The 24789-nt window shown below is 40.8% G+C and overlaps 1 protein-coding gene across 1 annotated transcript; it reads right to left on the minus strand.

The window, feature by feature from the left end:
* Nucleotides 1-1080: 1080 nt before the first annotated feature.
* Nucleotides 1081-24789, minus strand: LOC139374170 (prostaglandin E2 receptor EP2 subtype-like). Its single transcript, XM_071115182.1, has 2 exons — nucleotides 23676-24789; nucleotides 1081-2908 (listed from the first exon to the last, which is right to left on the minus strand). Exons 1-2 carry the CDS (start codon nucleotides 24489-24491, stop codon nucleotides 2615-2617), a joined length of 1110 nt encoding a protein of 369 aa, XP_070971283.1. The 5' UTR covers nucleotides 24492-24789; the 3' UTR covers nucleotides 1081-2614.

Here is a 24789-nt window from a genome sequence, read left to right on the forward strand (position 1 = left end):
GGCATCATGAGGAATTACATTTATGTGGATATATTGAAGCAACATCTGAAGACATCAGTCAGGAAGTTATAGCTTGGTCGCAAATGGGTCTTCCAAATGGACAATGACCCCAAGCACACTTTCAAAGTTGTGGCAAAATGGCTTAAGGACAACAACGTCAAGGTATTGGAGTTGCCATCAAAAAGCCCTGACCTCAACCCTATCGAACATTTGTGGGCAGAACTGAAAAAGCGTGTGTGAGCAAGCATGCCTACAAACCTGACTCAGTTACACCATCTCTGTCAGGAGGATTTAAATACAATGCTACCAAATACTAATTGAGAACAGTATATGTAAACTTCTGACCCACTTAGAATGTGATGAAAGAAATGAAAGCTGAAATAAATAATTCTCTACTATTATTCTGACATTTCACATTCTTAAAATAAATTGGTGATCCTAACTGACCTAAGACAGAGAATGTTTACTAGGATTAAATGTCAGGTATTGTGAAAAACTGAGTTTATATGTATTTGGCTAAGGTGTATGTAAACTTCCGACTTCAACTTTAGAGGTAGGATTTCTTGCTGTTATCATGTTTTTTTCAGTGCCATCTCTTTGACATTAGCTAGGTTTCCATCCAATTGGCGACAGATTTTCATGCAAATATTCTAAAATCCATATGAAAACAACATGCGCATTTTCCCACCAGAGAGTTGTTTCCATCAAATTGACTTGTTACAGATAAAACATTGTGTGTATTCCCATGTCCCGAATAAAAGGTTAAATGGGTTTCCATCACATTTTCAACTCTACTGATGGTCTTGTCACAAAAAAGTTGCGTTTTATAGCGAATGTGTCCACTCTGGTCTTGGCACGTGCACACTAGCTAATAGCTCACACTCGCAGATGGCGGCTATAGCCTAAACTATGACATTATTATGGACAAAATAGCAAGATTATTTTTGTCAAACAGCCAAGCATGAATCATCATGTCACCAGAATAAGACCCTCGATATGTATTGGAAATGAAAAAAGCGTTTCCACCGCCATTTCATGCATAATAAATGTTACCGACACAAAAAAATCCCACATTGTCTGGCATATTGTCTTGTTGACATTTCAAATGTTTACCAACAAATTTTCTTTTTCCATCAGGCCTGTCGTGACATTTTTTATACGACATTTACTTTCGTCACATAAAAAGGTTTACTGACACACACACACACGAACGACACATTTACAACTGCGCACTGAACATTCAAGAGTACCTTGTCACCAGGTACACTAACACATCAATGAGATCTGAGGGCTGGGACACATAATAAATACTCAAGCTGTCCTTTCAACTGGCCTACCTGGTTAAATAAAGATGAAATAAAATAAATCACTGAGGTACCTCATAAGGGTACAGACAAAACCTCTTCTCATAGCACAATTCTCATAACATAACCACATTAATTTGTTTGATAAAAAATGTAAATGTTACAAAAAGAAATGTCACTCTCGAGCTATTACCCTTTGACCGTTTGAGGTGAGTACCCAGTGGGGTGACAGGGGAAAGGTCAACGGGTCATAGCTGCAGGGAGAGGAGATAGTGTATGTGTGTGTCAGACCTGGGCTCAAATACATGTATTTGATTATTTGTTATTTTCTGTGTACCGTATTTTAGTACTTTTTACTCAAATAAAGTATAAATATCGTACTAATATTTTAATGTGTCCCAAATCAACTACTTCTACTATAAATAGCCTACATTTTGAAAGTATTTCCAACTACATTATTTCAAATACCAAACAGACCTGGTTGAAATGCATGGTAGTATTTAAATATTTATTTACGAAATACATGCAAATACTCTCCAAGGTTATTTCCAAATACATTCCAATATTAAACTACTTGTGTTTTCGGAATAAAATGACCAAATGCTTACATCCAAATGTATTTGAAATACCCTAAATAGTATTTGAACATAGGTTTGGAGTGTGTGAATCTTGCTTGGATTACATGGATGACTCTGACTTTTCTGATAACAATTCCCAAAATCACAAGGATTCCATTTGATGGCTGAAGGAACATCTCAATAGAAAGAATTCATGTAAACTTCCCTGGGAGTCCCAGGGTGTGGTAACAGGGCACGGTGGCAACAATGCATGCATCTGGAGCATGATCAACTCACATAGAATAAACAGTCCTTATCTGATTTAGTTCCTTCAGTGATGTGAATCCTGGTTTGCTGTCCTTGTAGTGGCCTCTGATCTGAGAGTCCAGGCTGTAAAAACAAATAATGGGTAGTACTTTTAAGAACGTGACCCTGTACTGCAACTCCATTCTCCTCAGAGTTGGAGTCTAACTGCCTGTCAAATGTCTGTTGCTGGCCTCCGGAGGCTTCCAAAATGAGCCTCAGAGCTTGTTCCAAAACAAGCAAGCAGCAGCCTACGTTTGCAGGAATGTGTAGGTTGCCGCTCCACTTGTCCAAAAGTTGCCCCTAAGTAGCTACACACACACCCCACATCCCTGCAATATAACCAAACCACTAGGCAGGCAGCACATTTGGCCAGTGGCACTATTCGGAGTGGCTTCTCCCTTCAGAGACAACATACAAGGCCCCAATTAGGTCCAGTACGTCAAAGGGTCAAACCATATGCGTGGACATCGGAGGGTGGGTGAACTCTGAGACAGCCCTCGGATGGCACAGCTCCAGCTGGGCGTGGGTCTGCTTCCCCAGGGAGGACTTGAAGAAAGACTCCCTGGACCGCAGGAGAGGCGTCTTGCACAGGGCTCCCCAGAAGAAGCGCAGCACTGATGGGCTGAGGAAGATGAACACCCAGGGGTCCACGATGGAGTTGGTTGAGAGAAAGAGGAGGGCGATGAGGTCCATCTTGTGGCTCTCCTTCCTCTGCCCCGTGGAGTTGATATAAACACGGATCTAAAAGAGGAAGAGAAGACACTGAATAACGAGTCCTGATCAAATGACTTACTGAGGAATCCCACCGCTGCCATCTACATCCAAAACAAAGGTAATGTGGTTTGGTAAGAAGAATGCCCCTCTCCCCACATGTGTGATTACTACCTTTGCGGGTTTAGAGCTTGAACTCATATAAGCACTTGGGAGTACGGCTAGACAGTACACTGTCCTTCTCTCAGCACGTATCAAAGTTGCAGGCTAAGGTTAAATTTAGACCTGGATTCGTAATCTCTCCTCTTTCACCCCAGCTGCCAAACTAACCCTGATTCAGATGACCATCCTACCCATGCTAGATTACGGAGATGTAATTCATAGATCAGTAGGTAAGGGTGCTCTCGAGCAGCTAGATGTTCTTTACCATTCAGCCATCAGATTTGCCACCAATACTCCTTATAGGACACATCACTGCACTCTATACTCCTCTGTAAAACTGGTCATCTCTGTATACCCACAAGACCCCCTGGTTGATGCTTATTTATAAAACCCTCTTAGGCCTCACTACCCCCTATCTGAGATACCTACTGCAGCCCTCATCCTCCACACACAACACCCATTCTGCCAGTCACATTCTGGTAAAGGTCCCCAAAGCACACACATCCCTGGGTTGCTCCTCTTTTCAGTTCGCTGCAGCTCAAACTGGACAGTTTTATCTCCATCTCTTCATTCAAAGACTCAATCATGGACACTCTTACTGACAGTTGTCTGCTTCGCGTGATGTATTGTCTTTACCTTCTTGCCTTTGTGCTGTTGTCTGTGCCCAAAAAGTTTTGTACCATGTTTTGTTGCTACCATGTTGTTGTCATGTGGTGTTGCGACCAAGCTGTGTTTTCATGTGTTGCTGCCATGCTGTTGTTGTTGTCTTTGGTCTCTCTTTATGTAGGGTTGTGGTGTCTCTCTTGTTATGATGTGTGTGTTGTCCTAGATTTTTAATCCCAGCCCCCGTCCCCGCAGGAGGCCTTTTACCTTTTGGTAGACCGTCATTGTAAATAAGAATTTGTTCTTATTTTAATTTTAAAAACTGTCTAAGTGCGGGATCCTTGCCTGAAGCTGTTGTAGTGGGTACAGTACATACTGCAGCATATATTCCCCACCCCAGCATGGGTACTAATGACAGTCCCACCACTATTCTGCATCTCCCCGTCTGTTTCCCCACTCATTTAATCCTCTCTGTCTGAATCAAATGTGATCCCACAGATGCCACCAACCATCTCAACATGCTGTCACCACCAATCACTAGCAAGTCTTAACATCTGATTCTCCAAGCTCTCGCAAACATCTTTGTTCTTCCATTCTCCCAAAAGTCAAATAGACCAGAATGTAATCCTTGCCTGCTCCTAACCAACCAAGCCACATTCCTTGAATCCTTTTTGAAACCCTTGTTTTGGAGATTAGCGTCAATGTCAGATTATTGAAAACAGATTGTCTTTGGTGGAAACAAACGCTTCAGAAGCTAATAATTCATTAAGTCTGGAGTTATGCGAAAAAAGAACAAGTTTGTAATAAATAAATATTGAAATATATTTGATGTAGTGGGTCGGGCCACTTGACCCGAAATACAGTGCCTTCAGAAAGTATTCACACCCCTTGACCTTTTCCACTACACACAATAACCCATCATGTCAAAAAAGTGGAATTATGTTTTTACAAATGAATAAAAAAATGAAAGCCGAAATGTCTCGAGTCAAGAAGTATTCAACCCCTTTGTTATGGCAAGCCTAAATAATTTCAGGAGTCAAAATTTGCTTAACAAGTCACATAATACGTTTCATGGACTCACTCTGTGCAATAATAGTGTTTAACATAATTTTTGAATGACTACCTCATCTATGTAATATCTGTAAAGATCCCTCAGTTGAGCAGTGAATTTCAAACACAGATTCAACCAAAAAGACCAAGGAGGTTTTCCAATGCCTTGCAAAGTGCACCTATCAGTAAATGGGTAAAAGAAAAAGAAAAAAAGAAGACACTGAAAATCCCTTTTATCCACATGGAAAACTAAAGGCATCGAAACCGTAAATGACTTGGTAACAGGAAATACATTTATTTCCATGAAAGAAATTAAAAAGTAATTTTGGACTGATCAATGTAGATAGTTTCAAATACATGCAATGTAAAAGTTACATCACAAAACTTATATTTGAAATATTTTGGACATCACAGCAACCTAGAGCGAATCTTATTTGAATCAGAAAATTCTAATAATATGATAGGGAAGATAAATAAAATCTTGCAGAGAGCATATCCAACAGACAATCTCTTACAAAAAAATATTAACTATTGGAACCAAGGCTTAAAAAGAACTGATGTTGGCACAAGATGGAGGGAAAGTTTGAGCATAACTAACGAAATTACAGTTAACTAAAATGTACGCTTAATCCAGTATAACTAAATGTATAGATTTTTTTTATACAAGAGACAAAATGCACAAATTTTACAGCACAATGGTAAGTGTAAAACGAATAATGACTCAATAATCCATGTTTTTTGGGATCGCTATGAAGTCCGGAAGTTGTGGGCAGAGCTAGAAAGTCGGCTGTCAGAAGTATTACAATGTAAATGTGCTTTTAATCCGTAATCCGAAATATCTGCATTTTTCAAGACATGGCATATGGGGGCGTAGCCAGAAGTCCGATGGGTTGGATGATTCTCTTATCACTCTTGAAAAAACGTATATTAAAAACTTGGAAAATCATTCAATCCATCAGCCATTAACACAATGGGAAAAATTGAATAATTTATTTAAATAGTGCCGGTGCTACGGAGAGAAATAAAATGGTGCAGTTTCAGGCCATGTGGTAGAAAGTGATGGGGGTGTGTGCTAGTGGGTCTGGACAGGTGGGATGTACTTGATGTTTGTATGATGTTGTCGTGTGTGTGTGTGTGTGTGTGTGTGTGTGGGTGTGTGTGTGTGTGTGTGTGTGTGTAATAAAAATGTACAACAAAAATGAATGAATAACCCTTTGAGCATGGTGAAGTTATTATTTACACTTTGGATGGTGTATCAATACAACCAGTCACTACAAAGATACAAGCGTCCTTCCTAACTCAGTTGCCAAAGAGGAAAGAAACCGTTTAGGGATTTCACCACAAGGCCAACAGTGACTTTAAAACAGTTACTGGGTTTAATGGCTGTGATAAGAGAAAATAGAGTATGGATCGACAACATTGTGGTTACTCCACAATACTAACCTAAATGACAGAGTGAAAAGAAGGAAGCATGTACAGAATACAAATATTCAAAAACATGCATCCTGTTTGCAATAAGACGATAAAGTAAAACGGCAAGAAATGTGGCAAAGAAATTAACTTTATGTCCTGAATACAAAGCGTTATGTTTGGGTAAATCCAACTCAACACATCACTGATTACCATTCTTCATATTTTCTAACATGGTGGTGGCTGGATCATGTTATGGGGTATGCTTGTCATCGGAAAGGACTAGGGAGTTTGAGGAGGGGGACAAAAATAAGGGAATTCGAGCTAAACAGGCAAAATCCTAGAGGAAAACCTGGTTCAGTCTGATTTCCAACAGACACTAGAAGACAAATTCACCTTTCAGCAGGACAATAACCTAAAACACAAGGCCAGATATACACTGGAGTTGCTAAGTAAGACAACATTGAATGTTTCTGAGTGGCCTAGTTACAGTTTTGACTTAAACTTCTTAAGGATCGGACCCTTTTTTTCAATTTTCGCCTAAAATGTCATACCCAAATGGAAACACTCTGAAGTTTGCCGGAAAGTGAAATTAATGTGGGAGAATATAACACATTAGATCTGGTAAAAGATATAATTGAAATGCAAGAGAAAGGCCATAATATAATATTGCAGTTCAGGCACAATTTAGATTTTGGCCACTAGATGGCAGCAGTGTGTGTGCAAAGTTTCAGATTGATCCAGAGAAGCATTGCAATACTGGACAATATTTTGTATCAAGTCTGCCCAAATGTGCTGAATTGGTCAATTGATAGCTTTGTTTGTTGGTCAATTTGATAGCTAAGTTTACACACTCCTAGGGTGTGGTTAGAGCGTTGAACTAGTAACCGGAAGGTTGCAAGTTCAAACCTCTGAGCTGACAAGGTACAAATCTGTCATTCTGCTCCTGATCAGGCAGTTACTGTTCCTAGGCTGTCATTGAAAATAAGAATTTGTTTTTAACTGACTTGCCTAGTTAAATGAAGGTAAAGGTAATAAATAAATATACTAACTTTCACACATCTAGATGGCCAGACGGGGTGGCTGTGGAGCCAGAGACAGCAGGGGTTTAAACTGTAGAACCCAGTTCTTATATTTGATTTTAAAACTATGCTACATTTTATCTCTGGGACCCTCAGGATGACAAATTAGAGCAAAATTACTGAAGTATATTATTTACCTTCAGAGGTCAATGTATCAAACCAGTTGCCGTGAGAAAAGTTTTGTTGTTGTGCACTCTCCTCAAACAATAGCATGGTATTTATTTACTGTAATAACTATTGTAAATTGGACAGTGCAGTTAGATTAACAATAATCAAAGCTTTCTGCCCATATAAGACATGTATAAGTCTATGTCCTGGAAAGTTTGCTGTTACTTACAACGTCATACTAATCACATTAGTGCGCACGTTAGCTCAACCGTCCCGGTATGGCAACATGTTAAATCGTCTTGAGAATCTATAGCAAGAAAATGGCAGTAGCAAAATCTACAGTAGCAATGATCAACAACCAACTTCAGAGCTTGAAAAATGTAAAAAAGAAAATTACATTTTGAATTCAGGCTGTAACAACAAATTGTAAAATAAGTCAAGTTTCTGAAGGCACTGTAGCTATTCCACATGCTAAATGGCACAGAGCCGAAAAGGTATTTGCGGGAATGAAACAAGATTTGGTAAGGTACAAATTTCCACCGGACTGTCTGTCGCTAGATACCTTATAACAGTTGCTATTTTCTAAATTGAAGTCAAATAAAGTATATTATTTTTGGAGAAAATGACATTAATTTCCCTCTTATGTAATTCCACAATAAATGATCGGAAAATGTAACCAACCATCTCACAGGTTTTTATTACTCTTGGTATTAGTGAAAGAGTGGAGATGCACATTCCTCGACCGAGCACACACACACAAACTGTATACTGCTAAGCTTTGTGTACTGTTGGGGTTTCCCGGTGTGACTCAAGAGTGCCGTGTCCAGTAAAAGTGAAAGTACTCTAGACTCTTTCGGGCCAATTTCCTGAAACATCTATCATTACGACAATATCCTGTGGGTGGAACTAGCAGTGTGAACAACCCTGACTAGAGTGGAAAAACACCACAGCTATGCCTGTAGATTACACAAATTACAATGGGGCAACATAATGAGCTGAACTCTTGTGTGAATTGTTGACACAGAGTTATTTCGTGTTTTAAATGCATTCTAATATCAGTCTGCATTATGCAAATGCAGTAACGGCTTTATAAGTACCTCCAGATGAACACTTTGTGTTGAACTTGTTGATTCTCCAAGACTCTTTCTCAATAGTCTTCCCTTGTGTCCTTTCTCCATGCCCTCTCAGAACACATTGGAGAAGAACACCCATGGTTCCTCCCTTCTGACCTCCTTCAATGCATTTTGAGTAGGAAGCCATGAGATAGGACTTGAGAAATCGAGCAAAGATCATTGAGAAATAGCTTACATGTAAATTTGGTATTTCCCTCCCTCCCCCAACCGAGCTGCCATTTTGTTTGCCAAAAATCAGGCTGTTAGGGAACACCACCTTAATCCCAGGGTTTAATACAAAAAAAAAATATTTCAGGGAGCTCCTTTAAATTCTCTACTAATTATGTTTGTCAGAACCCTATGTGCCCTCGATCTGGAACAAACTGTCTGGATTGTGTAATTATTGATTAGTTAGAGAACACTTTGGGCAGATATTGAGGAGACATGCAGAAACCTGTATTCTCAGTCAGTGTCTTATTGCAACAGCGAAATGCTGTTTAATTATTAATAATTTCATCGGTGCCTGAGGGCACAGTAACGAGGGGAAGTCGAGCAAGCAGTGCTCACAGGCAGGATCCGGTTTCATCGACAGCAGGCAGACGTAGAGGAAAGGCGCCAATCCCACAGGGGGGGGGGGGGGGGGGTCTGACTGTTTGCATTACCATAGAGTGCCCTATATTGCCTATAAGACTACCTCTGAGTGATAAGCTAGACATTAACCAAAAAGTGGGAAATACGTTTTTAAAAAGCCTAAGATTCTCATTTATCCCCTTTTACCACCTTCAACATATTGGTTGTTATCAATAAGTGTCACAATAGGGTGTCCGAACTAAATGGTATGTTTGAAATGGAAGAAATTATGACGTTATTGATGACAACATATACAAGTTGCGTGGTTATGTACGGGGGTTGGAGCGTCATTGAGCATCCATGTGTTTGTGTCCAGGGCTGTTTTTGCTTTGTACATTCCCTAGGGGCAGGCACCTTGTCAATTTAGCAGTAGAGCATTTCTTGGTAACAAGACTATTTAATAAATCGATGCATCTCTTCCGTCATATGAAGCGGGGGTGGTTGAGATGCAAACTTGGTCCCACTGTTAGTTCACTGGCCTCTATGTGACCCTGATGAAGCTCTAATTGAAGATGAGCATTCTAGATAGTATCTTCATTGATGTTGTGCATTTATGCATTCATGCATTATGATATGGTAATAATGTATTCAACTTTTTCTACAAGTGTTTATTTTTTGTGAGGGACTGGTGGGTGACATTTGATTTCCTGCCTACATGACGCATAAGGTGACCTACAAGAGGATACGATTCTGCCCACCTCATTGCTGTCTACTTAATTTCTCTCCTATTAAAGTGTATTTCAATACACTAATAACTTCTTCATGTAAGTGTTGAACTACATACACTTGTGTAGTGTGTTTATCATAGCACAACTGGGTCCCTATAGGAATAGCGTAAGTTGGTGAAGAAACTGACATGAAGAGCACATGTTCAACTTAATAATAAAAAACATGTTTTCCCCATCTCAAGGAGGTTAAATAAAAAAAAATACAATAGTAAGTTGAAAATCTAATCAAATTTAGTCACGTGCTGAATACAACCTTACAGTGAAATGCTTACTTACAACCCCTTAACCAACAAATAGACTTTAATAGGAGAGAAATTAAGTAGACAGCAATGAGGTTGGTGGAGTGGTATCCTCTAGTAGGTTAACTTAGGGATAGGTCCCTTTTTTCTCCATTTCATGTCTGAATGACGTGCCCAAAGTAAACTGCCTGTAGCTCAGGCCCTGAAGCCAGGATATGCATATAATTGGTACCATTGGAAAGAAAACACTTTTTGTAGTGTTTGTAAAAATGTAAAAATAATGTAGGAGAATAACATAATAGATATGGTAGGAGAAAACCCAAAGAAAAACTAACCAGAATTGAGAGAGACCACCCTCTTAGAAATGCAAGAGAAAGGTCATATTGTAAGCTCCCTGGATGCAATTCCTATGGCTTCCATAGGGTGTCAGCAGTCTATGTTCAAAGTTGCAGGCTTGTAACTTCAAACACGAATAAGAAATAACAGTTTTAGTAGAAGGACACAATCTTGGAAATTTGTGTTTGAGCACGTCATAAAGAAATTACGCACCTGCTAAAATCGGCTTCCTATTGAACATACTTCTTTCCGCTTGCTATGAGTCTGTAGTCATTTAGGCAGGTTACCTTAGTGTTCTTGGGCACACGGACTATGGTGGTCGGCTTGAAACATGTTGAAACATGTTGGTAATACAGACAGGTTGAAAATGTCAGTAAAGACACTTGCCAGTTGGTCAGCGCATGCTCAGAGTACACGTCCTGGTAATCTGTCTGGCCTTGCGGCCTTGTGAATATTGACCAGTATAAAGGTCTTACTCATGATTGTGACTACAGAAAAAGGAGGACCTAGCACAACCCCATTCTCAACTAACATGGTCCAAATACACTAAGACAGTCGTGAAGAGGGCACTACAAAGCCTATTCCCCCTCAAGAGACAAAAAACATTTGACATTGGCTACGGATAACATTAATGCTGAAACTAAGGAATAGATAGATAGAGGAGGCAATCAATAAAGTGATGGAGTCCAGGTGAGTCCAATGAAGCGCTAATGCGCGTAATGATGGTGACAGGTGTGCGTATGATGGGCAGCCTGGCGCCCTCAAGCGCCAGAGAGGGAGGGCGGGAGCAGGCGTGACAGTACCCTCCCCCCTCTAGGGGCACCACCCGGCAGAGGCGGGTGGTGAGAGGCAGCTGACAGAGGCCAGCAGAGGCGTGGGAGCCTGATGAGCCAGCTGAGGCATGACGTGGGATGGGAGCCTGCCGAGTCAACCGAGGCAAGAAAAGCTCTCGAACAAGCTAAGGTGTGGAAGCCTGACGAGCCAGCTGAGGCATCCCCGGTTCCTTTGGCAGCGGCACCTGAAACCGACACACCAACCAAAACAAAAAACTCCCTGATTCCAATATTGGTGTCAGCATTCTGTGAGGACAGACGCTGGGAGACGAGAAGCAAGTACAGGGAGTGAATAATTAATAAATAACACATTAAACAAAACACGGACAGCGTCTGGACAAGGGAAACATAACGGCATAACGGCAATGCTGAAACGGGATCAAACTGGGGAATTTTTGTAAAAAAAAATTAACTTTATTTAACTAGGCAAGTCAGTTAAGAACAAATTCTTATTTTCAATGACGGCCTAGTGGGTTAACTGCCTGTTTAGCGGCATAACGACACCTTTGTACCTTGTCAGCTCAGGGATTTGAACTTGCAACCTTTCGGTTACTAGTCCAACGCTCTAACCACTAGGCTACCCTGCCGCCCCAATAGACAATAGACAGATATAGAGGAGGCAATCAATAAAGTAAGTCCAATGAAGCGCTGATGCCGCGTAATGGTGGTGACAGGTGTGCGTAAAGATGGGCAGCCTGGTGCCCTCTAGCCCCAGAGAGCGGGAGCAGGCGTGACACATTAACTCTTTAGAACCCATTGTGGCAGTCAACAGCTTTTCTGTAAATTACTATAGCGGCCGGGATTGGCCTTGTTTTCCGAACAATAATATCTTTGTCAAAATCGCTAAATTAACTTGCTAACAACCTGTCGTCGTATTCGCGTGGCTGTTGTCATCAACCAGAAACAGGTTTTGCTGCTATTTAAATTTTTAACGTTTTTTTCACTTCATTACTCAAAATGAACGTGCTGAAGCGGACACGATTTTTCACTGTGAAAGAGGTTGTATCTCTATGTTGGTTGGCGATACGGATTCAGACCCATCCTTGCACTTTGAAAAGCGATGATGTGGAGGTGAGTGAAATAAGCAAAACAGCAGATATACTGTATGTTTGGTGTTGTCGATGTTTGATGGCGTGAAACTTGGGGAATAGCTCTAAGATTAGCAAGTCCTGTCATGTCATGATAACTTTGTTGGTATAGGCGAGCATATCATTGGTGGAGCTCGAATGATTGCACTCTGTCTCAATGAAAATAGTTTCAGTGTTCAGCTGTATATAGTCAGCTAACTCATATGGAAATGGCCTGCTGCTAGCAAGCTAGTTAGTCTGTCAGACAAGAAAAGCTGTATGTAGTGGTAAATTTGAGCTGCGCTCACGAAACGTCACCTCAGCTGTCACACAGACAAACAGCTAACTAGCCACCGAAATGAAGGCTGGAGTAATTTGTGTTTTCTGTTGTGTTTAGGTTATGGTTTGTCATGTTTGCTAGGTGCAAATATTCAAAGGCTATATATTGCCTCATTTTCATATTATTTGACAGCGTAGCTGTTGTGTTAGGGTAGATGCCCATGAAGTGGAGCTCATATGATGAGTTGGATATATGTTTACATAGCCAGCTGACAAGTTGGGGGAATTGGAAGGTGTGTAACTGTATCACACAATTTAATATGGAAACCCCTAATTAGGAAGAGTGTCTATGGTTGATTAAAAGACAGGAAGGGAGACAGACAGTGTGAGAGAGCAAGATTATGTGTTATTTGTTGATCCTCTCCTCTCCCTCTGTTCCTCTAAGTCAGTGAAAGCAAATGAAAGGCTATGGAGTGTCAGGGCTCAGGAGCAAAAGGCAGGGAGGATGAGGAGTTAGAGATGATTGGAGGGATAGAGATGTGGAGTGAGGAGGGGAGCGAGAGGAGAGTGGAGGGAGAGGAACATGGAGAGAAAGAGAGGGGGCACACCCAAGAGAGGAGCCTACGTTTCCATGGACTGTGTCTGCCCCAAGTCCCACAATTCACCCTTGTACCATACTGCCTGGGCCTGAAGTGACAGTGGCAGGGGTTTTGAAGTTGTTTTTAAAAATGGTAGGAACTTACACTATATGACTAAAAGTATGTGGACACATGCTCGTCGAACATTTCATTCTAAAATCATGGGCATTTAAATATATATATATATATATATATATATATATATTTCACCTTTATTTAACCAGGTAGGCCAGTTGAGAAAAAGTTCTAATTTACAACTGGCCAAGATAAAGCAAAGCGACACAAACAACAACACATGGAATTAACAAACGTACAGTTATTAACACAATAGAAAAAAATCTATATTCAGTGTGTGCAAATGAGGTAAGGCAATAAATAGGCCGTAGTGGCGAAGTAATTACAATTTAGCAATTAAACACTGGAGTGATAGATGTGCAGAAGATGAATTAATATGGAGTTGGTCCCCCTTTGCTTTTTTAAGGGGTGGATCAGTTTAATATTGCGGAAAGAATGTTGCTTCCATCAATGTAATTGTCTGCATCATTTCCAATCCACCATATTTTTGGGGTAAATATATATATCCATACATGCATGCATGTACATACACATACCTATATAGACATACATACTTTTTTATAGAATATACCTTTATTATTATTATTCCCCGCAAACCCTACCACCAATCCCCTAATTGGAGTAAACTAATAAACACTTCTGCTTTTACCTTCAATTTACACATCCTATATACATTTTACAGACACAGTCTACTTTACAATAGTTCTCTCTTGTTTGTTCTTAGTCCTTCCTCTATTTATGATGTCCATCCAGTTTGATTTCTATTTGTAACTGTGCTATTTCCCAAAAGTTCCGAACCTATATACATTTTACAGATCCCGTATGTTTTACATTGTTTATCTTGTTATTAGTCCCACCCTTCAGCTCCATTCAACCCCTCCCATCTATCTCTCAACATCATCCATATCGGATTTCTATTTGCCATATATTTTTCAACTGTGCTGTGATGCTTCACAAAATAATTGAACCTTCCTATTCTCATAGCTTCTACAGATTGTAAAGGGAGGGATTGGTCGGTAGGGATATCCTTGTCTCATCGCGCACCAGCAACTCCTGTGGTGGGCCGGGCGCAGTGTGCGCTAGCCAAGGTTGCCAGGTGCACGGTGTAGCCTCCAACACATTGGTGCTGGCTTCCGGGTTGGATGTGCGCTGTGTTAAGAAGCAGTACGGCTGGTTGGGTTGTGTATCGGAGGACGTATGACATTCAGCCTTCGTCTCTCCCGAGCCCGTACGGGAGTTGTAGCAATGAGACAAGAGTACTACTACAACAATTGGATACCACGAAATTGGGGAGAAAAAGGGGTAAAAAAAAAAACGTTTTTGCTAAAATTTTGTATTGCTATCTGTAGAGTTAGTTCTAGGCAAATGTTGCAATTCTTCAGCCATTCCTGGACCAATACCAAAATAAATTATCTAATGACTCTGCATCCTCACAGCAGAATCTGTAGAGCTGGTTTCCCCCCTTTGCTGCTATAACTCTTCTTGGAAGGCTTTCCACTAGATGTTGGAACATTGATTCGGGGACTTGTTTCCATTCAGCCACAAGAGCATTAGTGAGGTCGGGCATTGATGTTGGGTTAGGGCTGCCAAACCCAGATTGGTCCGTTGGACTACAAGATGGTGAAGCGTGATTCATCACTCCAGAGAACGCGTTTCTACTGCTCCAGAGTCCAATGGCGGCGAGCTTTACACCACTCCAGCCGACACTTGGCATTGTGCATGGTGAATCTTAGGCTTGTGTGCGGCTGCTCGGCCATGGAAACCCATTTCATGAAGCTACCGACAAACAGTTCTTGTGCTGACGTTGCTTCCAAAGGCAGTTTGGAACTCTGTAGTGAGGGTTGCAACCAAGGAAAGACGATTTGTATGTGCTACACGCTTCAGCAGTTGACGGTCCCATTCTGTGAGCTTGTGTGGCCTATCAGTTCGTGGCTGAGCTGTTGTTGCTCCTAGAAATTTCCAATTCACAATAACAGCACTTACATTTGACCGGAGCAGCTCTAGTAGAGCAGAAATTTGACGAACTGACTTGTTGGAAAGGAGGCATCCTATGACGGTGCCACATTGACAGTCACTGAGCTCTTCAGTATGGCCAATCTACTGCTAACGTTTGTCTATGGAGATTGCATGGCTTAGTGCTCGATTGTATACACCCGTCAGCAACAGAATCCACTAATTTGAAGGGGTGTCCACATACTTTTGTGTATATAGTGTGTATCTGTTCCAGAGCTTGTAATGGATTACAACAAGAAAATGGGCTGGGTTTTCCATCTCAACCAACTGAGGATCTCTTACAATGTTGGATGCACAGGCAGAAAATGGTGGAAGTATGTGTTTTGGAAGGATGCTCAATATTGCCATCATAACATATAGCATGTAGCAAACAGTTACAGTTGAAGTCGGAAGTTTACATACACCTTAGCCAAATACATTTAAACTCAGTTTTTCCACAATTCCTGACATTTAATCCTAGTAAAAATGCTCTGTTTTAGGTCAGTTAGGATCACCACTTTATTTTAAGAATGTGAAATAGAGAGATTTATTTATTTCAGCTTTGATTTCTTTCATCACATTCTCAGTGGGTGAGAAGTTTACATACACAAAATTATTATTTGGTAGCATTGCCTTTAAATTGTTTAACTTGGGTGAAACGTTTCGGGTAGTCTTCCACAAGCTTCCCACAATAAGTTGGGTGAATTTTGGCCCATTCCTCCTGACAGAGCTGGTGTAACTGGGTTAGGTTTGTAGGCCTCCTTGCTCACACACACTTTTTCAGTTCTACCCATACATTTTCTATAGGATTGAGGTCAGGGATTTGTGATGGCCACTCCAATACCTTGACTTTGTTGTCCTTAAGCCATTTTGCCACAACTTTGGAAGTATGCTTGGGGTCATTGTCCATTTGGAAGACCCATTTGCGACCAAGCTTTAACTTCCTGACTGATGTCTTGAGATGTTGCTTCAATATACACTATCCACATAATTGTCATGATGCCATTTATTTTGTGAAGTGCACCAGTCCCTCCTGCAGCAAAGCACCCCCACAACATGACGCTGCCACCCCCGTGCTTCACGGTTAGGATGGTGGTGATTATGGCCAAACAGTTCTATTTTTGTTTCATCAGACCAGAGAACATTTCTCCAAAAAGTACGATCTTTGTCCCCATGTGCAGTTGCAAACCGTAGTCTGGCTTTTTTTTAATGGCGGGTTTGGAGCAGGGGCTTCTTCCTTATTATGCGGCCTTTCAGGTTATGTTGATATAGGACTCGTTTTACTGTGGATATAGATACTTTTGTACCTGTTTCCTCCAGCATCTTCACAAGGTCCTTTGCTGTTGTTCTGGGATTGATTTGAACTTTTCTCGCCAAAGTACGTTCATCTCCAGGAGACAGAATGCGTCTCCTTCCTGAGCGGTATGACGGCTGCGTGGTCCCATGGTGTTTATACTTGCGTACTATTGGTAAATAGCATTGGTAAATAGCTCCCAAGGATGAACCCGACTTGTGGAGGTGTACAATTTTTTTTCTGAGGTTTTGGCTGATTTATTTTGATGTCAAGCAAAGAGGCACTGAGTTTGTAGGTAGGCCTTGAAATACATCCACAGGTACACCTCCAATTGACTCAAATGATGTCAAATAGTCAATCAGAAGCTTCAAAGCCATGACACCATTTTCTGGAATTGTCCAAGCTGTTTAAAGGCACAGTCAACTCAGTGTATGTAAACTTCTGACCCACTGGAATTGTGATACAGTGTGATAAGTGAAAAAATCTGTCTGTAAACGTTTTTTGGAAAACCGACTTGTCATGCACAAAGTAGATGTCCTAACCGACTTGCCAAAACTATAATTTGTTTACAAGAAATTTGTGGAGTGGTTGAAAAACAAGTTTTAAATGACTCCAACCTAAGTGTATATAAACTTCCGACTTCAACATTACATGACCCACAGCATGGACAAACAAGGTAATGTTTCCAATATTTTCGGACTACTAAACAACTATTGATTTAGAACCACAGCGAGTTACCGCAAGTCGCAAAGAAAACAGGAGCTGCCTTCACTAATCAACATCATCTAATCACCTATGCTTGGTATACAACAGTGACAACTAAAAGATACCAAAAACGATTTAGTCCAATCAGCATAAGCTAAATATGATGTGGCTGTCCATGGTACTGATTTGTTTGATTGTGTGCGTGCAAGTAGAAAAAACATGTTGACTCACCCTGCCAATGCCATTCTCCTCTTTCATGTTGCCTAAACAGTCTATGACTCTGTTATACAGTAAACATTTTTAGTTTTTGTTGTCCTAGGGTACTTGGCTAAACTACTTGCTCGCTAGCCTAACTTCCTTTCATGTGCAACGATACGCCACGTTAACATTAGCCTACTACATCTTGTGGTTGTTGATCTTCATCCTCTCAGGCCAGGGGCAGAAAGGCCACATCACAACGACATGCAACAATTAAAACATTCTGTCAATAATGACATTTGGCTTGTGATGTGATTGGTCTGAAGCCAATCACATCATGATGATGATGATTTTTGACAGATATTCTTAAGAATATTACAAGGTTAAAGAAGGAACCTTAAACCTCTTAGATGTAAAGTCCCCTGTTTTGGGGACATGTGTGGTTCTGGTACCGGTTTCGACATTTTTCAGTTTCGACCGACACCCGAGATTGAAATGGCTTGCATTGAGCGGTAGCCATGATTCTCATGGACACAGGAGTATGTCTGACACCAGGATGTGAAATCTGACACCACATGAAGCTGGGATGTCCCTCCAACCATTTAATTCGCTCTTCCGACTATCCATCAACTCCTGGCTGAACTCTATGTCACAGCCACTAACAACAATATGCCTTGTAACCCAGCAGGAGATTGCGGTTTCGTCGCTGTAACACATTCAGAGATCGATTCATAGCCATTCATATAAAATAATTCATAGACTTTAAGTGAACACCACTTTCTGTTTGTCATAGACGGAAATTATTAATATGAAAGACGGGTTCCTAACAAGTTCAGGAAGCCAAGCTAGAGCTCTGTGATATGTTCACAGCGATGGGGGCAGACGGTTTGATCAAGAGAGACCTTTAGAAAATATGCACATTTTCTCTAACACTCAATACACAAATATGTATTTTTTTCCCCTCAAAAGTAACTACACTTCAGCAATTTATAACTATTTTTACCAGAAAGGTGAGATTTGATCCTTTCTTGGAGTATTTAGCATTACTAGTTATTTTTTATGGCCCTCATGATAAATAATTACGTTTGGGGAGTACGTAGATTATATTTTTTATTACATTTAAGAGGTTTTAAGGTTAATTTAAGAACCCATACTCTGCCATCAGTTTGCTTTTAAACATGTGTAGACTTAAGGTGTGCTTTTGAGAACCCTTTTCAAAAGAGTGGTTCGCTTTGGAACCAGCAGTGCGCTCGTGATTAAAGGGCGCTTGTATGTATAATTGGTTCAAAGACGCACTGGAGGCGGGAAGTGCACGGATGGTTGGAGGCAAGACAGGTGAGAGACGACTTGCAACGGATTGACGTGAAAGGTGGGTAAATGTTAGCTATTCACTAGCTAACAATAATAATTCAAACTATTATCAAAAAACAGTACAATCAAATTAAATGTTATTTGTCACATGCACCGAATACAATCGGTATTACCATACAGTGAAATGCTTACTTATACAAGCCCTTAACCGGCAATGCAGTTAAGAAAAATAAGTGTTAAGTAAAGAATAAAATAGAAAAACAAATAATTAAAGAGCAACAATAAAATAATAGTAATGAGCCTATATACAGGGGGTACCGGTACCCCCGCACAGGTTAGTCGAGGCAATACGTACATGTAGGTAAAGTGACTCCATAGATAATAAACAGAGTAGCAGCAGAGTAAAAATGGGGGTGAGCGGGGTTAATGCAAATAGTCCAGATAATCAAAAGGCTAACTGTTCAGGACTCTTATGGCTTGGGGGTAGAAGCTGTTTATAGAAGCCTCTTGGAACTAGACTTGGCGCTCCAGGTACCGCTTGCTGTGTGGTAGCAGAGAGAACAGTCTGACTAGCGTGGCTGGAGTCTTTGGCAATTTTTAGGGCCTTCCTCTGACACCACCTGGTATAGAGGTCCTGGATGGCAGGAAGATTGGCCCCAGTGATATACTGGGCCATACGTTTTGCCACATAAACTGAAATTAGGAAAACTATTAGAAGTTTAGCAAGCAGGAAATGGAAGAGTGATTTCTGCATAATCTAAGTTGTTGAGAGTTTGGGTGCTGTGAGCAACTCAGCCTCCATAAACAGGTAAGACACACACACACAGATGACCCAATCTAGGTCTTATGTTAAACTTGCAACACAGGATAACTTGACTAAATATTTTAAACCCATGATAGACTCTCTCACCATCTCTTTCCATCCTCCTCCCTTTAGTCCTTGTCTTATCCTGCCCCTGTTCAGTTAAGTTGTAGAGAGTTTGGGAGCTGTGATAGAGAAATGTATCAACCTCCACAAACAGGTAAGAAACACACAGAGAGCGTTGGATGACCCAATGTAGGTAATGTTAAACTTGACAAAAAGGAGAATAAATAAATCACATTAGTGAGATGCATTTGATATTGAATACTCATGTTGTGTTTGTGTCTAATTTACAGTATGTCTTTCTGGATGGTGCATTGGGGTGGCCTGTTCGGTCCTCAGTATTTCAGACCAAAGCAAGACGATGTTTAAAGCTCACTATGGATTTACAGACATTTAAAGTATTTGGATGTATTTGCACTGTGATTGTGTGTTCTGTACATGGAGAATATTTGTCTTTTCCAATACTAACTAAATGTCGCTCATTCAAATGTACTACTCGTTGAAAGACCAGACGGGGAAGGGATATGTATAAATTCTTAAATTTTCCTACTCACATGAACTCACACTCTAATAACCTTTTAACACCATTGTTCATACCCAGATCATAATGTGCTGGCTTGGGTATTTTCTTCTCACATTTTAAATTCCATCACATTTCCAGCAGCATAACAAGACCAGTAAATCATCTCCAATTGATTTTAATTTTGGAAATATGTTCCGAAGTATTCCCATGCATTATAGAGAGACACGTGATCTTATAAAAACGCAAGCAAGGTTTGAAATGATTAGGTTAAATATTCTATCTGTTTGGCCTTCTTGTGGTCAATTTGCAATCTACAAATGATTTGTAATTATGTTCCCGCCCCCCAACCAACCACTTAAGAGAAGAAGAAAAATAAAGAAAAAAATATTAATTACATTTAAAAATCGTCCTGCGGTGAATCTTGTTGATTATCCCTGCTTCATAATATTCTAATCCTGCCTTTTTATTACACACCCTCCAATTTAAGGTATCAAGGTCAATGCAGCCATTTTGCTCCTCCCCTACCTCCTCAAAGAAGATAAAAATGGGCTGTATATCACAGACAGGGTATGTATTTGCCAGCAGATGAATAAATAAATGCAAGGTTGGTAGTAATACTGTGTAAGGTGTGATCAGTTGTTAACTTACTGTTTGAAATATGACCTGAGTAAGCTTAATTTTTTTCTTTGTATATTTTCTTTGTTTTCTTCTTAGAGTGTGTAAAATTCCCCATTCATAAGAATATAATCCCTTTGCTGGATGAGAGCCATGTACAGCTCTTCCTGGATGGAGAGCAAGTACTAATTGAAGAGCCTAACCCTAATCCTTGGAATTTATGAGGGGGTTAAATTACCAACAAATGTTGAATGGCAAACTTTTTGCTGTAGAGAGGGATTGGGAAACCAGACTTCAAAGTAACGCAAGGTCAGTTGTAACAGCTAAATTACTCAAAATAGAAACCACTTAGAAAGCTCTTATTCGATGTGCTAATGCTTTGTTAGTGGCTCTACATGCCTATGAGTTTTATTATTGACCTGTGAAATATTCTCCATGTACAGTGAGGGAGAAAAAGTATTTGATCCCCTGCTGATTTTGTACATTTGCCCACTGACAAAGAAATTATCAGTCTATAATTTTAATGGTAGGTTTATTTGAACAGTGAGAGACAGAATAACAACAAAAAAATCCAGAAAAACGCATGTTAAAAATGTTATAAATTGATTTGCATTTTAATGAGGGAAAATAAGTATTTGACCCCTCTGCAAAACATGACTTAGTATTTGGTGGCAAAACCCTTGTTGGCAATCACAGAGGTCAGACGTTTCTTGTAGTTGGCCACCAGATTTGCACACATCTCAGGAGGGATTTCATCCCACTCCTCTTTGCAGATCTTCTCCAAGTCATTAAGGTTTCGAGGCTGACGTTTGGCAACTCGAACTTTCAGCTCCCTCCACAGATTTTCTATGGGATTAGGGTCTGGAGACTGGATAGGCCACTCCAGGACCTTGCTTCTTTTTGAGCCACTCCTTTGTTGCCTTGGCCGTGTGTTTTGGGTCATTGTCATGCTGGAATACCCATCGACGACCCATTTTCAATGCCCTGGATGAGGGAAGGAGGTTCTCACCCAAGATTTGACGGTACATGGCCCCGTCCATCGTCCTTTTGATGCGGTGAAGTTATCCTGTCCCCTTAGCAGAAAAACACCCCCAAAGCATAATGTTTCTACCTCCATGTTTGAAGGTGGGGATGGTGTTCTTGGGGTCATGGGCAGCATTCCTCCTCCTCCAAACACAGCGAGTTGAGTTGATGCCAAAGAGCTCCATTTTGGTCTCATCTGACCACAACACTTTCACCCAGTTGTCCTCTGAATCATTCAGATGTTCATTGGCATTGGCTTTCTTGAGCAGGGGGACCTTGCGGGCGCTGCAGGATTTCAGTCCTTCACGGCGTAGTGTGTTACCAATTGTTTTCTTGGTGACTATGGTCCCAGCTGCCTTGAGATCATTGACAAGATCCTCCCGTGTAGTTCTGGGCTGATTCCTCACCGTTCTCATGATCATTGCAACTCCACGAGGTGAGATCTTGCATGGGGCCCAAGGCCGAGGGAGATTGACAGTTATTTTGTGTTTCTTCCATTTGCGAATAATCGCACCAACTTTTGTCACCTTCTCACCTAGCTGCTTGGCTTGTAGCCCATTCCAGCCTTGTGTAGGTCTACAATCTTGTCCCTGACATCCTTGGAGAGCTCTTTGGTATTGGCCATGGTGGAGAGTTTGGAATCTGATTGATTAATTGCTTCTGTGGACAGGTGTCTTTTATACAGGTAACAAACTAAGATTAAGAGTGTGCTCCTAATCTCAGCTCATTACCTGTATACCTGGGAGCCAGAAATCTTTCTGATTGAGAGGGGTCAAATACTTATTTCCCTCATTAAACTGCAAATCAATTTGTAACATTTTTGACATGCGGTTTTCTGGATTATTTTGTGGTTATTCTGTCTTCACTGTTCAAATAAACCTACCATTAAAATTATAGACTGATAATTTCTTTGTCAGTGGGCAAACATACAAAATCAGCAGGGGATTAAATGCTTTTTTCCCTCAATGTATCTAAACAAATCATTTTTATCAGTAAGATTAGTATTGTGATTGGTATGGTTGATAACAATAACTATTTTTGTATTTTTAGTATAGGTTCCTATCTTGTTGTTGATACATGATCAAATATGAATGTTCATCAATCTGTTTTGGTTATTTGGATCTCCATTCGCCTTTTGTTTACTGCTTTTTTTTTACTGTTAATTGATGAGAAAGCCAGAGTTCCCTCCCCTCTGACATTCTCCAATGGGTTTTGAGAAGGGGCGAGAAGAGGACAGGAGGAGCATGCAACTGAGATTCTTCCAGGGAGAATATCTGTCTGCGCCTCTCTTTTATAGCTAAATGAGTGATACACTCTGAGTCTGGATACTTTTCGTCAGACCCCCCCAAAACGTTTTTATTTTTTTATTTTATACAAATCTACACAATTCACATGGATGACCTATTTTGAGATCAAAATGTTGAATATCACTGAACAATGGCAGGTTTGTATCCCTGAGTACTTCATTGACTAACACTGATATTTTTTTGCACAATTGAATCAAGCAACATTTTATTTCTCAATTGATAGGCGATAGTTACACTCTTTAAAAAAAAAATCCTGGAGGCACCTTTAGGGGTTCTTCAGATTGAAACACCAGCAGAACACCTAAAGGGCCTCCAGGAACCTTTTCCCTGAGGAACCTTTTAAAAAGGTAACTCAAAGAACCGTCTAGGGTATTAAAGTTTCTGTAGGAACCTTTTATGTTGCATGTATTCTATTATGAATAATAGTAGTAATAATCATAACAAGAATAATAATAATATAACATGGAGTGGCAAACCTGTAAAGTGACAAATTCATTTTATTGACTTTGAGAAGGTAATAGAAATACAAATATGCAATCAATACATTTAAGGGTACACCCGGGAGGAAAACAAACGAATAGTATAATTTAGATAAACAATTGTTTAACTTACCACCAGAGGAAGGGAGCAAATCACGAATATCACCGTCATGAACACCAGTACTATAAGATGTTCGACCTCTTCGGCCATGGAGAGGACTCTCCGGTCCTTCTTACTCCGAGTTGTCACGGATCCCCCGTTTAGTTTGCGCCTCCGGTACATCAAAACCAGGTGGTATACGACAAAGGCGTTACAAGCCGCTATAGCGAGGACTAGGATGAGCATAACGGTTGCGTAAAGGACTGGATAAACTCGGTCTTCCGGCATTAACGGATTCATGTCAATGAAGCACCACGTCCCCGGGCAATACTGCACGTAGTCCCCAAAACCCAAAAAGGGCATGAGGCAAAACACCCCGCAAACTAAATAGATGAATGGAATGGTGATGTATCCACAACGTTTGGTGACGTGCCGCCCGTAGAAGTATGGACACCCAATGGAGAGGCATCGCTCAAGCGCCATTGCGAAGAGGACAGATAACGTGGCCAAGCTGAAAAAAGTCATACAGAATCCAAAATACTCACACATTGCGGGAGGGTTACTGTCAATCATAGAAATAATGGTGGTGTTAAAGGAGTAGGCTGCCAGGACGAAAGGACTGACCAGACAGGTGCCCATCAAGTCAGTGACGACCAGCGTGGTGACCAGGACGTGGAAGAGCGACAGTCGCTGCCGGCTCTTGTCCTTCCTGCGACGGATCTCCAGAAGGATCAAAGCGGCCAAGTTCCCTATCACTCCGGCAGAGAACATTATCGCGCTGATGCGCGGGTTCCCATTGTCGATGTGCAGGTTGCTGTGGCATGGGTCCTTCTCGGTGTCGTTTGCCATAGAAAGAGTTTTGCCTCCGTCCAAGACTTCAGTGCTGATTGGATGAGATTCCAAAACGATTCACTGTTCCTGAGAATAAAATAGTGCTTTTGTTTCAGCACTTCAAAAATAAAAAGCACAAAGTGAAGTATGCCAACTTCTATTCCTCTTACGAAATAAAGTTTGTGCCTTTGTTTTGCTTTGCTGTGATCCGGAGCTTGTGATGCGAGATCATGCTACAAGTTGATCGTGTATGGAGCCGCGCGCTTTCTCTCTCCACCTTTTCTTCACACAAATGTACAACTCTGGCGAAGTCTTG

Source organism: Oncorhynchus clarkii, chromosome 19 (genome assembly GCF_045791955.1).
Source record: "Oncorhynchus clarkii lewisi isolate Uvic-CL-2024 chromosome 19, UVic_Ocla_1.0, whole genome shotgun sequence".
Classification (NCBI taxonomy): domain Eukaryota; kingdom Metazoa; phylum Chordata; class Actinopteri; order Salmoniformes; family Salmonidae; genus Oncorhynchus; species Oncorhynchus clarkii.

Bases quoted from the DNA above. Each gene is read 5' to 3' on its own strand.
- LOC139374170 (XM_071115182.1), bottom strand. From the start codon at position 24,491: ATGGCAAACGACACCGAGAAGGACCCATGCCACAGCAACCTGCACATC. The intron at 2,909-23,675 runs GTAAGTTAAACA...TTCCTCTTTTAG, and splicing joins TTTGCTCCCTTCCTCTGGTG to ATCCGTGTTTATATCAACTC.